The 18,080-nt window shown below is 42.9% G+C and overlaps 1 protein-coding gene across 24 annotated transcripts in view; it reads right to left on the reverse strand.

The window, feature by feature from the left end:
- Ptprk (protein tyrosine phosphatase, receptor type, K) overlaps window positions 1-18,080 on the reverse strand; it is a 499,334-nt gene that overhangs the window by 47,775 nt on the left and 433,479 nt on the right. Inside the window, exon 14 of one of the 24 annotated variants that reach the window (XM_087567162.1) lies at window positions 7,964-8,488. Coding sequence (XP_087423288.1) covers window positions 8,433-8,488 — 56 coding nt within the window. The 3' untranslated portion in view covers window positions 7,964-8,432. 24 annotated transcript variants of the gene reach the window in all.

Here is an 18,080-nt window from a genome sequence, read left to right on the forward strand (position 1 = left end):
TTGGTAAATGTGGACTTAGCCAGGCCTTTGTACATAAGCTCGTTTCCTTTAATTATGAGGCAACCTCACCCCCGCCTCAAACCTACCAAGTACAGGCCGCACACCTTGCTGCTTCGGGTAAAACGTCAGGGAAATATTTCCTAAGATTTAGAGCCTGTTTTCAGGGAGAAGGCCAAAGGGACCTGTTCATTTCTGTCATTTCTCAAAACCAAACAATACCTTCTCCAATTCCAACCCCACTCCAACTTAAAGAGTATCTGAATCCCAAGAAGCCACGTCTTGGAGTAAAGTATCCTGAACTCTAAGGCTTCTCATCTTACTTTATTCATGATATAAAAGTGAGTTATAGTTTTAATATTAATGAAGTGGAATATGTTAGTCTATGTTTTATTAGTGGTGCTTAGCATTCACTAACGTTTTCTAGGCAGAAGTCATTACTTTTTGCTTTTTCCTTAAAAAAAATTTTAGGGTGTGCATGACCTATCTAAACATGGATTAATGCAGGTCCACTTCCTGAGTAGGATGGACGGGGGGAACATCTCAAGTCAGTCCTCTGTCCTCCATATTGTTAGATACACTGTTTCTGTACAAGGCTTTGGAATGGGTGCAGTGGGCTTAGAAGTTGCCTCTGTTCTGTATGAAAACATGTAACTACAGGAATTTTCTATTCTTTTGCTGAAAGACACAAGTCCATCTTGTGCTGGCATCGCATGGATTAGATGGATTATATTGAGCATGAAGCTGTGTAGATAACATGTTCTGGTGAACCGGTTTTTCTTTCCCTGAGCGTGTTCACCTTCACCGACTTCCCTCTGGACATCTTAAGATAAAAGCAATCTCTCTTTTACAACTCTGCTGTGAGGTCTATCGAGATGCTCTGTTGTCCCCTTCCCCCTTCCCCAACACCAAGGCTCATGTGTTGGAAGACTGGAGACCAGCTGGCTATAGTCTGCCTAAACCAGACTAAAGACCCTGACCTAACTAGTGGCTTTCTACATCACTAATGGGAGGTAGGGCCAGGTTGATGGGAACCTGGAGAGATTTACCTCATTCCTGGACTGGTCTTCTATGCTACTTTCAGCCTGTTTCTGTCATGAGTGATCCACTTTGCCCTGTCCATCATGCCCTGCCTCACTGTGCACAGGTCCAAAAGCAAAAGAGCTAAGTGACCATGAGGTAGAGCCTTTGAAGTACTGAGCCAAGATAAACGCTCCGTCTATGTCGTTCTCTCAGGTATCTCCCACAGTGATAGAAATCTGACGGACACGTCTATTCAGTTGCTTTTAAATTTGGACAATTTTTTTTGTCTTATAAATTCTATTCCATTGGACTATAGTTCCTTGTTTACTGATTTACTGTTTCAGTTTACTTGTTACTGATGACAACATCTTGTTAATATCCATGATGTCTACTTTTTCCCGCTAAGTGTTTTATATGTATAATTTTATATTTTGACTCCACAGTCAATAACTGCAGCCCTGGGAGGATTTGGGTGCTGTGTTTACTGACGCGTGCTGTGACTTACTTTCAAGAATGCCTGGTGACCTTTGATGGCGAGACCATTGCTTTAGTTAGTCTGTGGAATTCCTGCAGGTCTAACTTGGTCATGCTTTCTTCTTAACAGAACAGAATTTACACCTACTTCTACCATGAGCCAGGACATAGCAACGGATTCAGGTCATCTCTGCCAGCTTTGTGTGAAAATCTGAAGCTATACACTCCCATGGCCCAAAGACCACAGCTTCACGGGTGACACGGCTTTAGTTTTCCTTACGGAGAATACTAGACCATTATTTGGGCCCCATCCTTCCCTCTCCCTTTCCCCTTCTCTTCCCTTCCTCTCTCTGTCTCCTAATCTCTTTCTCTTTCGAGAACAGTGGGTGCTCGCAGAGGCTATAAGCTCAGCAATGTGCATAAAATGGTTTTATTCCCACAGTGGGCCTGTTCTACAGAGATGCTCCGAGCACAGAATCTTCTGGAAATTTAGAGCAGCAACTGAGATCACCGAGGGTATTTGTTCGCCTTGCAGCACTGGGGTTCAAACACAGGATTTTGTGCATGGTGGGCAAGTATTCTACTACTAAGCCATACTCCTAGCCCTCAGATTGTGGATTTGAATCAAGTTCTGTAGTTTATTTTCCCATGACACATGAATAAGATTTTACTGTATCTGTGCCCAAGTAAACCAGTACCTCTCAGTACAGAATGTGTGCATATGTTTTGTCCCTGACTTGGGATGTTTCCCTCACTCTTAGTTTTGTGAGATGTGATCTCACACTGAACGTGACGCTCTGGCGAAGGTACTGGCTAGCAAGCTCCAGGGATTCTATTGTTTTAATCTGACTTGTGGTGGACTTGGATAACAATGATCCCCATAGGTTGATGCATTTCTAATGCTGAGCCACCTGGGACTAGAACTCTGAAAGGATTAGAAAGACTGGGAGGTGGCTAAAGGAGTTGTGTTAGTACGGGTGGGCTCAGCCTCTCTCTCTCTCCCTGTTGCTCTCAGATCTGGCTGCAAAGCTCTCAGCTATTTCTCCAGCAACATGCATGCCATCATGCTACGCTCCACGATGATAATGGACTACCCTCCCAAACTACAAGCCAGCCTCCAGTTTCCTTACAGGAATTGCCTCGGTCACGGTGTCTCTTCACGGCAACAGAACACTGACTAAGACACCCGAGAGATGGCGTTTTAGATACTCATTGCTTCTCATATATGAGCCAGGGCCCTGACCACAGGTCTGTGTAGGGAACACTTTACTGACCGAGCCATCTTTGCAGCCCTGGCAAAAGTCTTCACTGGTAGATTACTCAGCACAGGCTAATCAGTGACCACGTCGTTACTGCATAGGAGGGAAGATCTGTCAGCAGAAGGTAGGCGTAGATGGTGGAGCCTCCTATTTGGTTAGCATTACTGCTGTGTTGTATGTGTGCACTTGGCATTAAAGGGAGCGCAGAGTGTTGGAACTACTCGACAAAAAAGATCTTCTCACCTCAAGTAACGAAAGAAATGAGACAATAACCATCCTGCTTTCATGCTTTGGGGAAGCCAAATAATAGAGTTCTGTACTGTTGGGGAGCTAGTGAACGGGGATATATTTACGCTAAAGGGAGTATGGGGCAAGGTGTGTGTCAGTAATAAGGGGTTACACCTTCTCTACACTCACTATAGTGTTGAGACGTCAAAGTTACGATGCCTATTCGGAGTAAACGTGGCTTTGGCCGAAGATCACTGGGAAACAAGAGAGGGAAGTTAAAGCAAAATGCTGGGCGTGTATCCTCCTCACACGCAGTGTTTAGAGTGGAGAAGGCTACAAACAACTAAATATGAGTTTCAAGCGAAATGTTTGCAGAGTGATAAACGTGGGTAGCAGGAGACACTGGGGAAAGAAACAACTCTGATAATGTCACCGGTATTTTTTTCCCCCCTCCCACAAATGGCAGGATCAGAAAAGTCTCTTCCTCAGGGAAAACTTTGCAATATTAAAATGTAGGCACTGTATGTAATTAAAAGGCAAATGCACTTGACATTTTTGTTGGCACAAACTCAGAATGCCAGAACTGGGCCAGTCATCCAAACATGCCATTCAAAGCCTAAGCAGGAAAATTAAAACAACAACAACAACAACAACAACAAAAGGATTTAATTTGAATATTATTAGGAAAACAAATAGAAGTCAAGGAAAGTCTGTGACAACCTTCAAGGGTAAGGGTGAAATATGATCTAAAATGCTAAGCAGGACCTACCGGTTGACCTATTTCCACCGTTCTTACTTATAAACCAAAGGATTAAGAGTGCTTGCTATTTTGGTTCCTTTTAGTTATGAATTTTATTTTCCTTTTGAGCAGGTCATTTTCCACCAAGGCTTAGATAATTCATTAATCTGGCATATCTCAGGAGAACACACAACAGGGTTTAAATCACATTAATAGAGGTTGCACTGCAATTTTCAAAAGTGTTTATTTACTAAATTAGAGACTGCCCTGATATGGGAATGGAAGAACCAGAATTTAAAAAAAAATATTTTATTTGACTCACAGCTGTTCCAAGATAATTTAGTATAAAGTTTAAATTATTAATGTATGCTTTAGAATTTGAGATTGGTTTTTAATCCTAAAATGTCATTTGGTCTCCAGTGATTAAGTAAATCACAGGCACATGTTTTTCCATATCTTTTTCTTACCCTGTGTGTACGTGTGTATATGTGTGTGTGTGTGTGTGTGTGTGTGTGTGTGTGTGTGTGTGTGTGTGCATATATGTGCGTATGTGTGTGTGAAAAATTTGGAAAGGGACTAAATTCAGGTCATCAGGCTTGGTGACAAGAGCTTTACCTGGCTGAGGCAACTTGCTGGTTCTAAAAATCACACTTTAAAATGGTTCTGATCATCCAAAATTTCCCAATAACCAATTTCTAACTGTCAAAATACCATATATATATATATATCCAATATTTACTCTTAAGATTATATATTAAGTGTACTTACATCCAATATATTGATCCACTTACAGATAATAACCCATTTTGACTCACAGCTTTCTCCTAGTCCAAACAGGACCCTTTTGATATAAGAAAGGTATCTTTCTCTACCATGAAGACTTTCCTACCCTGGTCTTCTGATTTCTTGACCTTTGTTGGTGCTACTACACACGCACACACACACACACACACACACACACACACACACACACACTATCACATATGATATATATCACAACCAACAGTGATGGAACACTGTACTTTCTTGTTGCTTTGAGAATGTTTGGCTGAGGGATCAAAGCAGGACTCTAAATAAGGCCGCTATGAACATGGTGGAGCACGTGTCTTTGTTATATGTTGAAGCATCTTTTGGGTATATGCCCAAGAGAGGTATAGCTGGGTCCTCAGGCAGTTCAATGTCCAATTTTCTGAGGAACCTCCAGACTGATTCCCAGAATGGTTGTACCAGTCTGCAATCCCACCAACAATGGAGGAGTGTTCCTCTTTCTCCACATCCTCGCCAGCATCTGCTGTCGCTGGAGTTTTTGATCTTAGCCATTCTCACTGGTGTGAGGTGGAATCCCATATGTACAACAATGCCAACCAACCAGAGCTTCCAGGGACCAAGCCACTACCTAAAGACTATACATGGACTGACCCTGGACTCTGACCTCATAGGTGGCAATGAATATCCTAGTAAGAGCACCAGTGGAAGGGGAAGCCCTTGGTCCTGCCAAGACTGAACCCCCAGTGAACGGGATTGTTGTGTGTGGGGGAAGACGGTAATGGGGGGAGGGTTGGAAGGGGAACACCCATAGAGAAGGGGAGGGGGAGAGGTTAGGGGGATGTTTGCCTGGAAACAGAGAAAGGGAATAACAATTGAAATGTAAATAAGAAATACCCAAGTTAATAAAGATGGAGAAAAAAAAAAGAAATAAAATACACACTATTCCCAAGCAGGAAAAAAAAAAAAAAAAGCAGGACTCTAGGACTCCACAGATGCTGGACAAGGGCTCTACTCTAAGCTACTTACTTCCTGGACCTAGAGAGGAGTGGTTTTATTTGTCTTGTCTTTTCTCTAAACAAGATTTTGATGTTGTCTTGATATCTTGCATGGATATCACTATATGGACTAAGCTAGCCTGGATCTCAGAGATTACTTGCCTCTTCCTCTTGAGTTCTGGGATTAAACAAGGCAGAATCTTAGAGCAAGCAAGGGATTCTGACGTCTCCCTCATATTTACTCGGGGATTTATATAACACATTGGAATATTTGTTTCTTTACCAGTGGAATGGATGCCTGAAATTCTTCTATACCTACTCGAGGAAACAAATAAAGCAATGTTGAAGAAAGCTCATAAGAATCCGGTATGTTTTCTACATGTGTCTTCTTTAAGGGTACAGATCAGCATGACTACCTTCCAGCAAGACACAGATCCCAGAAATACATTCTCTCTAAATCCCGCACTTTTATATTGCAGTTTGCTCTAATTTGCCACCGACTGGAACATACAGCTTTATAGCATAAATGCAAATAGGCTGTTAGCCTTTTGCCCACAATCCAAAAGCGTTAGCAGTTGATATAAATAAGCTCCTGGAAGCCAGACCATTAGCTTTCTAGTACTCTGGGCCATACCCCTTTCTTCATTAAGGCTATATTTGGGTTTTTCTATGCCTTTACTATAAGAGTGTTGCTTTTTTGGGGTCTTTGTAATTGTGTCACACAAACTCTTATCTTCTTACTTGTCATAGGTCCTCAAATATTGACTTCATTTCCATTAGTCTCTTTAGACTTTTAGTCTAGCTGTTTTTCAGTTCCCCACTCTTGAACCAACTGCTCACCGACTTCTTTCACCTGGTGCTTGCATCCCTGGAAGCAGGCTTCTAGCTACTGGGTACTCTGCTTTAAACGAGTACCACCACTCTCCCTGACTCCCAAGTTAGGGAGAAGGGAGAATGTGCATGGCTGATGAAGGGATCCCCGAAACTTGACAAGCTATGACTCTCCACAATAACTGGGTATCTCACCCAAGGTTCTCTGAAGATACGCTCAACATGGTGCATGGTAGCTCTTGTTTGCCTCCCGGCTTCAGTGTAATTCTCTTCCTCCCAGACTTCATTGGGTGTATTAGGGCTTTTTTGCTGTGAACAGACACTATGACCAAGGCAACTCTTATGTAGACAATATTAATTGAGACTGAATTAGAGGTTCAGTCCATTATCATCAAATCAGGGAAGCATCCAGGCAGGCACGGTGCAGGAGGAGCTCAGAGTTCTACACTTCATCTGCAGGCTGCTAGCAGAAGACAGACTTCCGGCCTACAGTGGCACACCTCCGAATAGTGCTACTCCCTGAGTCAAGCATATTCAAACTGACACACTGGGCCTCTTATCTGTGAGAACATGTTGTCCACAGTCCTCCTACCCTATTACATGTTCGCACATTTCTTTTTACCTGCATGTAAGTAATTTATTGGATATTTTTAATTTACATTTTAAATGTTATCCCCTTTCCCGGTTTCCCCTCCAGAAAGTCCCTATCCCATTCCCTCTCCCCCTGCTTCTATAAGGGTGCTCCCTTACCCACCCATTCACTACCTCCCGCCTCCCCCTTCTGACATTCCCCTTCACTGGAGCATCCAGCCTTGACAGGAGCAAGGATCTCTCCTCCAATTGTTGCCCAACAAGGCCAACTTCTACTACATATGCGGCTGGAGCCATAGGTCCATCCTTGTGTACTCTGTGATGGTGGTTTAGTCCCTGGGAGCTCTGGTTGGTTGGTATTGTTGCTCTTATGGGGCTGCAAACTCATTAAGCTCCTTCAGTCCTTTCTCTAACTCCTCCATTGGGGACCCCATTCTCAGTTCAATGGTTGGCTGAGAGCATCCACCTCTGTATTTGTCATGCTCTGGCAGAGTCTCTCAGGAGACAGCTATATCAGGCTCCTGTCAGCATGCACTTCTTGGCATGCACAATATTGTCTGGGTTTGGTGACTGTATATATATATATATATGGGCTGGATCCCCCAGGTTGGGCAGTCTCTGGATGGCCTTTCCTTTAGTGTCTGCTTCACACTTTGTCTCCATATTTCCTCCTGTGAATACTTTTGTTCCCCTTTCTATGATGGTTTGAAGCATCCACAATTTAGTCTTCCTTCTTCTTGAGCTTCATGTGGTCTATGGATTGTATCTTGGGCATTCCATCCACTTATCAGTGAGTACATACCATGTGTGTTCTTTTGTGGTTGGGTTACCTCACTCAGGATGATATTTTCTAGTTCCACCCATTTGCCTAAGAATTTCATGAAGCCATTATTTTTAATAGCCAGGTAATATTCCATTGTGTAGATGTACCACATTTTCTGTATCCATTATTGAACCATCCCTGCACCCCTGGGATGTACTAGATAGCGCATGTTTCCTATGGGAAGCCTCTTGTCTTAGTTACTTCTTAGGTGCTATGATAAAACACCACAATCAAGTCGACTTATAGAACAAAGAGTTTATTTGGGCTTATGGTTCTAAACGGTATAGTCCAATCTGGTGGAAAGGCATGTTCTTAAGTAGGAGGCATAGCAGCTGGACAGAAGCAGAGAGAGGACAGATTGAGAGCAAGTGTACTCAAATGACAGGAGGCTTACAAACCACAAAGGCTCCTTTCTGTATTGTCCAGCATGGCTGTACCTCCCCAAGATCTCCCCAAACAACTGGGGATCTATTGCCAACTGAAGACTGACCAGGGGTTGAAATTCCTGATTGAAACCACCATACCTCTTCTTCCTTTTCTGTCTCCCCAGTAGATTCAGATTTAGACCCTTTCTAACCTCAGCCATGTAGGATACCAACCAAATACTCCAACTCAGAGAAAATAAAAATAACTCAGCTCCATTCTCCCCGCATTTTGTTTCTTGCTTCAAAAATACTGAACAACTTTTCTGATCTTCAGTGAGTTCAACAGTGGGATTGAGGAGGAACAGGCAGAGAAGAGTTGAAGAGGGAACTACCATCTGAAAAACCAACAGAATATGAGAATAGATGCATAAACAGCTTTTTATACTTATTGCAAAATGTCTAAGATTATAAAGTTCTATTGGTCTCCTTTTGAAGCTATAGCTAAGAATCCTAGCCTCTGCTTCTCTCTTGTAAGAAGTAACAATCCCTTCAGATCCTTAAGAATAGAATGCATTTTTTAAGTTCCTTCAATTTCTTTTTCTTTTGTTTCACGTCTCTCTCTTGTAGCAATACATTTGCGATGCGTTTAAGCGTGTCCTCTGTCTACTGAAAATACTGGCATATGAGTAGTGAGAGACTCGGGCAGGCTCCTTGCTCTAACCTCAAAGCTTATGTTACACTTGTGATTTCCACACTAGCAGTCACGATGGCAGGAACTCAAGATGTTCTAACCACTGTGCTCACCAGGAGGAGGAATTCAGTCCAATCCCTGAGAGCAAAATGAATGAAATGTTGAGGTTTCAGAGGTATGAACTGAGCCCAAGATTGTTCTGTACAACAATGGACCTGTCTATTCACTAAGAGGGGAATGTGTGGGACTCAGGTGATGAACTGGGGAGACCTGAAATCACATTGCTAGGTGTCATATCCTAAGCTCAATAGCTTTAGATTGTACTATGTGCATTAGGAAACATTTTCTTATTTCTTCAAGGCCTTTGGAATGGCTAGATTTGGTTTTGTTTTGTGTTTGTTTGTTTGTTTGTTTGTTTGTTTTGGTCAGGTTCTCACAAGGAGTCAACTGGGAAGAGAAAACCTTAATTTAAAACGCGTCCTCACAGAAACGGCCTGTAGGTAAGTCTGTGAAGTAATGTCTTGCTTTAATTAATGCTCGCTATGGGAGTGCTCAAACCACTAGGTTGGTGCCACCTTGAGCAGGTGGGCTTGGGTGGTAGCAAAGAAGAAGCTGAGCAAGTCATGAGGAGTAAGCTCGTGTGAGCTTCCTTCATGGTCTCTGCTTCAGCTTCCTCACTGACTCCTCCCTCCCCACAGGTGATGATTTGTAATTGGGCCACGGTAGATGAAAATAATCCTTTCTCTCTGACTTGCTTTTGGCCATGTCCTTTATAACAGTAATGGAAAATAACCTTGGACGATATCCTTACATCACAAGGTAGTTAGAAATGGGGCTCACGGCAACATGGCCTCCCTGGAAGGGAAACGCTGCTGGAGTTTGAGCCTCTCCTAGACTTATATGCTATGCATGGCTGTCGTGTGTTCTCACAGCATCCTCTGACTGGACCACAGATGGGAAGCCAGGAGACACCTGACCAGTGTGTGAGGGCTTCATTTTGCAATGTGAAAGAGAGATGGAAAATGGACGTATTTGTTGTTGGGGACATCTGCTGGCTTCTGAAAGAAGAAACAGAGCGATGAAGAGTCTCAGAGGGGCCATGTGAAGGCCGAGCTGGAAACGGGAGGGAGCATCCATGAAGAGAACTTTATAGAAGTCTAAATATAGAAAACAGCTTCTCACAGCAGGGAAACCATAGGATACATTGACTCGCCCAAAATACACACTCCTAGCATTTTTTTCACTGTTACAGATTGCTACGGTCTCTGTCTGGTAGAATAGGACTTTGGACAGCTGTATTCACAGTTTGAACTTTTGGTCTGATGACAGAAAAGGGATGCGGCAAAATGCTTATTATGAATTTTATTGCTTAGGGATACCTTCAAGAAAAAGTAAAAAGTATTTTTTTAGAAGAGGACACAGAGTTCGGTAGATAGGGAGGGTGGGGAGATCTGGGTAGAGTTGGAGGGAGAAATGTGAATACATTAAAAACTGGATGAAACTCTCAACTAATAAAAGCAAATAAATGCAGAGTTTTGAAAGCTGATCTTTTAATTATTTGAACACTAGTGTAACAGGAGTCAGACATGACTAGATAGTAGATATTATTTGCTACTTAGAAAGATTACCTAAAACTCTTTCCTTTCGATGCTGCATCTGCTGAGTATGCCCAGGGTACAGAAGAGGCTCGCCTCTAGTATCCTCCTCTGTGGTAAAAAGAAGGCCAGTTGGACCCCAAAGAGATAAACGAAATCACCAACACCAACTCCTGTCAGTCGATCAGGAAGCTGATCAAAGATGGGCTGATGATCGGAAGCCTGTGACTGTCCATTGCTGGGCCCGACGGAAGGGCAGCCATATGGGCATAGGGAAGGGGAAGGGCACTGCCAATGCTCCGATGCCCAAGGAGGTGACCTGGGTGAGGATCCTGCACCGGTTTCTCAGGACATACTGGGAATCTAAGAAGATTGACCGCCATATGTATCATGGCCTGTACCTTAAGTTCAAACGGAATGTATTAAAAAATAAGAGGACTTTCATGGAGCACATTCACAAACTGAAGGCAGACCGGGCCCACAGAAGCTACTGGCTGACCAGGCGGAGGCTCGCAAGTCTAAGACCAAGGAAGCATAAAGTGCTGGGAGGAGCATCAAGAGGAGAGGCTCCAGGTCAAGAAGGAAGTGATCATCAAGACTCTGTCCAAGGAGGAAGAGACTAAGGCACAAAGCTTCCCTCATGTCTGTATATAGTGGCCTGGCTGTGGCCTCACACAGATCACAGATTAAAATAAAAAAAGTCTTAAAAAAAAAAGAAAGAAAAATGACTTAAAATTTATTTTGGGAGGAGTTCTGCAGCCTGAATCTTTCTCCCTTTTGCCTTCTGTTCAAAACTATACTAAATTATTCTATGATAGTGCTATTTGATGTGCAAACTATACTGCCAGGAATGGACTCAAATACGGTTTTTAAAAATTTTTAAGGGCTGGAGAGATGGCTCAGCGGTTAAGAGCACTGACTGCTCTCCCAGAGGTCATGAGTTCAATTCCCAGCAACCACATGGTGGCTCACAACCATCTGTAAAGAGATCTGATGCCCTCTTCTGGTGTATCTGAAGACAGCTACAGTGTACTTATATATAATAAATAAATAAATCTTTAAAAAAATTTTTTTTAAAAGTATGGTTTTCCACAGCAAGCCTATCACTACCAAAAAAATGTATAAGTTCAATATCAGGTGAAAAATGTATTATTTGGTGTATCTTATGTTAACTACATTTTTAAAACTACTAAAATTTACCAGTGAATTTTCAGAGAACTTGGGGCAGCACAACACAGTAATAACACGGGATGGCTTTGTTCTGTACAGCTAAGGAAAGGAACCCATTTGAGGACTGGACCATATTACTGGTATAGTTAAGAACAGGACTGCATCCATGGAACTCGTGTTTAAGGTCAGTTGGCCCTAAGCTGAGAATTTCTGGGCCCTACACATGGATGTGGGAAACAGCCCTGCTCTTCAGATGAAAGTGTAAACCTTATTCTACCTGGTAGATCTGAGCGTCCCGACGCAGTGAGACTTAAATTAATGCATACTGAGACGTAAAATGACTGCAGTAGAAACTCCATCAGATGTACTTGAAGGTGGGATTTTATGAGGTCATTGGGGATGTGTCCCATGGGGCCGTGGGGATACGTCCCTATAAATACGTCTGTGGCTTTATAACAGGAAGGGAGACCCCAGTAACCAATATGGATGTCTCACTACATTATTCCCTGAACTCCTTGGGATGCCACAGAGGACCAACTAGCAAGAGACACTCAGCACAATCAGTTCTTTGACAATGGACTTCTACAGCAGTGCGAGGAATCAACAGAGACCTGGCACGCCAAGTTATTTGAGCTGCACTCTTCACTTAAAGCAACAGAAAGCAGTCCGGGATACTGCCGATGTTCTGAGCGAGACTCTTGCTGCGTGTGCACTGCCCTGAAGGGGTGTCTGTACCCTTCTGCCCTTCCTGTTTAACTCTTCCACACTCTGCTCTCGCCGCACCTCACTTTTAGTTGTAGAGTTCCACTAAAGTTCTGTGAGGACATATTTTTAAAAAAAATGACAAAACAAAGAAACATGCAACCGCTTTTCCTTTAATATGCTTTTTTTTAAAAAGTAAAGATTACTTTTATCTCTTATTATTTTCAACTCAAATGGAGGACATTTCTAGTACCATCGGAAAATTCAGCTTTACTTTCTATATTTCCTTTATCCTCTAAATAGGCTTCTAACCTATGCCTGTAGTTCAAAGCCACTTAAATATTCTTAGTCATAGCAGAGCTTATCCTTTGGGTCTATAGCCTGAACGAGCACATGAAACGCAATTCCTTGTATGAGCCCGTCAAACATCGGGATGGACACACGTTGTCCTGCTGCTTCACCATGCATTTAGTAATCGAATCAACTATAAGCACACGGCCCCAAGCACTGGCAGTGTAAGCGATGATGTTTGTAGTAGAAGAACGTTACTATGGCATCGGCGAATCAGGCTCATAGGAAATCTGGTTTACCGGAACGTTTTCAAGAAAAAGGAAAAGATTGATGGCTGCTGGTACCATGTTTACACGAACAATGAGCGTAAACTTAGCATCGAGAATGAAAATTAATGAGAATATTTTCCTTGTCGTGCAGAACCAGAACTGAATTTTACAGTCTCTGAGAGCGTCCTGTATTTCTCACTAGACTGTAACATTCGTGGCAGAGCTTTGCATCCATTCATTAGAAGTGGCCACAGAAAGATAACGGAGGATAAACCAGGAGCTGCAGATTTGGCATTGCCAGCCGAGGTCATACCAGCCTACTTTGTTTAAAGTATAATAAATGTGCATCTTTAACACAAGTGCAGTAAACTGTACCAAGGCATCCCAGTCATGAGTTCTATTGCTGTGATCAAACTCCATGACCAAAAGCAATGTGGGATGGAAAGGGCTTTGGAATTTGGCTTACATATCCAGAGTCACAGTTTGTTGAAGGAAGCACAGAAAGGGACTCAAACTTGCCAGGAACCTGGTGGCCATGAAGGAGCTGTGCTTACTGGCTTGCTACTCCTGCTTACTCAGCTTGCTTTGTTAGAGCAACCACCAACCCAGGGGTACCCACCCCGGATAGGATCGGTCTTTCCCCAGAATTGGTAATTAAGAAAACGACCTCCGGGCTTGCCAACCGATGGATCTGATAGACACATTTTCACAACTGAGGTTGCATTCAGCGTGTATGAACTTGGCTGACGACCAACACTCGTATTAGACACTCTCCCCAGAGGCTGGCCTTTGCTTTCCTTCATTAGTTTCTATGAAATCATATTCCAAAGTCTCTGATTGAGATAGATTGTTTCCTCCAGCTTTTGTTATATCAGTTATTTAAGCCGAACCTCAAAGGAGGCAACACATAAATCTTTTTCTAAATTGTCCCACCTTATGGAAAAAAAGAATAAGTAAACACATTTAAATAAAGATGAAAATCAATGTTTTTTAGATTAGAAAAGTCTGGTTTTTATTTCCCTCTGCATAAGGTGCTGACTAAACACTAAGAGAAAAGGTCGTAAAGTAATTTTCTTCGTGCACATCGGCTTCCCGCAGCCGCAGGATGGTATTTCAAGTCTGCTGGCTGAAATAATACATACCCTGATTACAGTTCTGGGACTGAGGGATCCAAAGGCAGCACGAAGGGGTCAAAACCAGATGTCACCCACTCTCAAGACTCTTTGCAAGCATAATTTCCCAGCCTCTACCTGCGGCTTGTGGCTGCAGGCAGTCCTGGACATGGGGCTATGTTGCGTGGCTCTCTGCCTCTCTGGTCACATTGATATGGGAGAGAAGTGGCTCTTGAAAGTTGTTCTCTGATCTCCACACACATGCAGCACACTTGCATATGTGTACACAAAATCCCTAGCCACACATAAAGTATATAATATATATACATACACACACACATATAAAATAAAACGATGAGGGTAATTGAGGAACATGCTTGATGTCAAACTCTGGATTCTCACATGAGGGAGACACATGAACATACGTGAACACGTGTATATACATATCAAACCACCTCAAACCACCAATTTCTACATCAGATAGACCTAGGCAGGCGTAGTCATATGACACTGTTCCTAATTGCTTTGACTGCTTGTAGAACCTTTCATCAGCCCCACTCATTCGTATCATCCATATCCATTCCTGTTGCAGAATGTGTCAGGCTTTCTTTTACCTAAGTTTATACTTTGCTTTCACTTCCTGGTTTGGGCATCAAGTGATCTTTCCTTCACATCCAATAAAGGAACACTGTCTGGACGTGGTAGCTGTTTTCGCAATAGCCCAAATAATTGTGCTTTCACTATGGGTGCGAACCTCAACCTATGTAAGTTATTGAAAAAACGTGTCCAGAAGAGGAACACTGTCCTTGACCTAGAACTCTAGCTAGTGTCCCATTTCTTTCACCAATTTAAATAAAAAGTGTCATCTGCTGTTTTACCTGTGGAGGTAACATAATTATCTACTGATAATTTCAGTGCAACCTAGCAAAAAGGATGACAGATCCTTCTAATTTCCGTGCAACCTAGCAGGAAGGATAACAGATCCTTTTCGAAATTCCTCACATCGGAATGTTCAGGGGAGTTTGTGATTCCTGACAGCTCTCACCATAAACCATGGCATTTACAGCCAGCATCTGCTTTGCTGCTAACAGTTTCCCTGGCAAACAGGGAAACATTTACAACTCTTAGGTCACCAGGATGTGTTTACCCATCCCAACCTTGTCTAACTATGTTTCAAAAGGTCCTTAAAAAGCACAATCTACCCCTGGACATGTATCTGGATTGTCCATAGCTATGTATTATCTGGATGGACACTCTATTACCTAATTCTATAGTGAAATCTCCATGCTGGGCAGTGATGTATGTCATACAGTGTGGTGCTCACATGACAGGAATAACACACCAGCCTCATTCAGAGTTCAGAGTCTTCAGAAAACTGGGTGCCTAAAAAACCTGACCTTTTAAATTTTCATCCACAGTCTCTTCTGTTGAATGAATACTCATCCAAAAGCCTCATAAATGCCAAGTTCTTCTAATATATTATTTCAATTAACTTCCCCAAGCTCCTCTGGGCTTGCTGTATCTCCTTTCACAGGGAAGGGTGAGGACACAACGGCTGGTAGTCCGTATCTCTACCCCATAGTGCAGTGTGGCTCCCTTACTGACAGTTCTGACGCTACGCCATTCTAATCCCAACCCAAACATAGCCTTGATGTGTGCTTTATTTTTAAAGATGCTATTATTGCCCCGCTGAAAGGCAATCATGGAGGTCGGGAAAGGGAAGAGCATAAGTTATAGTAAGCACCTGACTTATAACTGCCTGTAGCCCTTAGAAATAAAAACCTGTGGTAAGATAAAATAAGCCAGAACGTGGGAAAAACCTCAGGGAAGAGACTAATTACAAATAAGTACGAGTCCTAATCCTTGAAGTTATAAAAAAACGTTTTAAGCATTTGATGGAAGAAACAGGTAAAAAAAAAAAAACCTGTTAGAATCCATGCTCTTGGATCTACTACTGTCTTCGGTTAGGCTCCCTGGAGCAGAGCCTGGGACAAGGATTCAGGTAATAGAAATCATAAAGGGCGAGCTTTCGGGGTGAAAGGAAGAGAGGGAAGCAGGACAGATTGGGCAAGCGGATAAGGAAAGACATAGTCTAGGCTAAAGACTCGATTCCACGTGACCTCTGAGGGAGCTCTGGAATTGCTGCGTCATGAGGTTAGAAGGCTGGTCTTCCACATCCTGTCCGTGCTAGAGGACTGCTAAGGCTGAAACACGTTAACCCAAGTCCCTGCCCAGAGACAGATCTCTGTGGGGTTCCCACCCTCTAGCAGCTAGCACTTATAGAAAAAGGGAGAGTTACAAACCAGGTTAAAGGGATCTGTTTGGAAAATCAACAGCAACTAGAGTCATGGCACAATCAGCCTTCAGTTTTCAGCAATAATTGGCACTTTAGGAGTAATATAGACCAGTAAGGAAACGCACACAGGCGCGCATGCGCAAGCACGCACGCACGCAAAGACAAAACCCCATTTTATCTGTAATTCTAGCTCAGCCAGAAATGACTCCAAATGGTCAGAATAAATGGAATCAACTGGAGCACATGCTTGAAGTCTGATTTTCCCATTAAGTGACTGTGTAATCAGAGATGCTGAAGTTTCTCAGTTCCCCGCCTATCCTTGAGACAGCTTCCTTGGATGAGTTTATCTCATCAAGGCCTTGTGTGTGACTCACTCAGAAAGGAGAGGGCATCATGGATTTCACAGAACGAGTGAGGTTCGTCAGGTAGCAGTTGGGGGTTTCCCTTGAAAAGCGAGGCCCCATCAGGTTTGCCTGTTATAAACTTAAGGGAGCTTCCACAAAAAGAATTCTCAAAAATATGCCGGTCTCATACCTAACCTTTTACATGGAAGTTATTAGGGGTGTCTGAATGCTGTGTGTCAGTCCCATAACATTTGTTTTTCTCTTCCCACAAATAGTTCTTAGACCAACTAGATTCAAAGAAGCAAATGAAATGAAATGATAGGGAAAGGACAGAATAAAATAATAAGTTTGGAAGAATTGCTGCATATTTCCAAATAAGGGAAATTTAGCAGGAAAAAAAATTGAGATAAAGTCTAATTTGGAAGCTAGTACAACATTCAACTTTTGATCAACCCGCCTTACTCTCCCAAACACTGGGATTACAAGCGTACATCATAGGCATCAAACAGTTGGCATTAATAACGGAGATAAGAAGTGCATGCTTGACACTCAATATATGAAATGATAGAGAGGGAGCAGTAGTGGAAACTGAAATCATTCCAGTTTGGAATTCAAATACTTTACTCATTCAGCTATAGTTACAGTTTATGCAACATGGGTAAGTCATTTGGCAAAGGCCACAGTGGCTTGGAAGATCCAAGATCATCGGATCTCATCCTAATACACACACACACACACACACACACACACGTGTATTTTTTCTGACTGTTACTCGGTAGAACTTTACACCTGGCTTGGAGAAGTGCATATACTACCCAAGTGTCACATACATGCTATAGAGGCAGTACCAGGGTCCATAGGAAGGGAGGATGTCAGATGGAACGGACCTAAAGCCTCAGAAAAAGCAGGTGAATTATGGGTAGGAATGGCCAGGATGACATTCTGGTTCTGCTGTTGGGGTGGGGAGCAAATGGTGAGCCATGAAAATGTCAATTCCATGCTTCTGAATTAATTATGCCTCTGTCTCCTAATAAACTACCCACCCCCAAACGTTTGTCTAACCCATACTGCTTGGTCTTGCCCATAATTCTGACTTCCTTCCCACCTGTAGCTCTGGAACTTGTCAAAGACACATAGTCTACAATTCCCCTCCCCTACAGGAAGTATATGGGAAAGGTCCAATACCCTGTCCTGGGTCCAGTAACACAGCCTCCTTGCAACTCAGACACCCTATTTTAATGTACCTTCCCTGAGTGCTGTCCAGGTGGGAAAAGCTACTAAGCTGCAGTGTGGTAGCCTTTCCTGGCCAGGGTAAAAACAGTTCCCACAGCAAGCCTTCCTGTGGAAAACAGACATTACCTGAACAGCACAAAGTCCCTGCTTCGTTACCTGCTCTCACAGCAAGGTCTGTTACCAATCTCTAGCTTCTACAGAAGACAGTGCGGACTCTGAGCTTCCCAGAGCTTCTCCTTGCTCGGGGTAGACTCCTAATTCTCACCCTTCCCTTCCAGCCACCG

The sequence above is a fragment of the Rattus norvegicus genome, chromosome 1 (assembly GCF_021556685.1).
Source record: "Rattus norvegicus strain SHRSP/BbbUtx chromosome 1, alternate assembly SHRSP_T2T, whole genome shotgun sequence".
Taxonomy (NCBI): domain Eukaryota; kingdom Metazoa; phylum Chordata; class Mammalia; order Rodentia; family Muridae; genus Rattus; species Rattus norvegicus.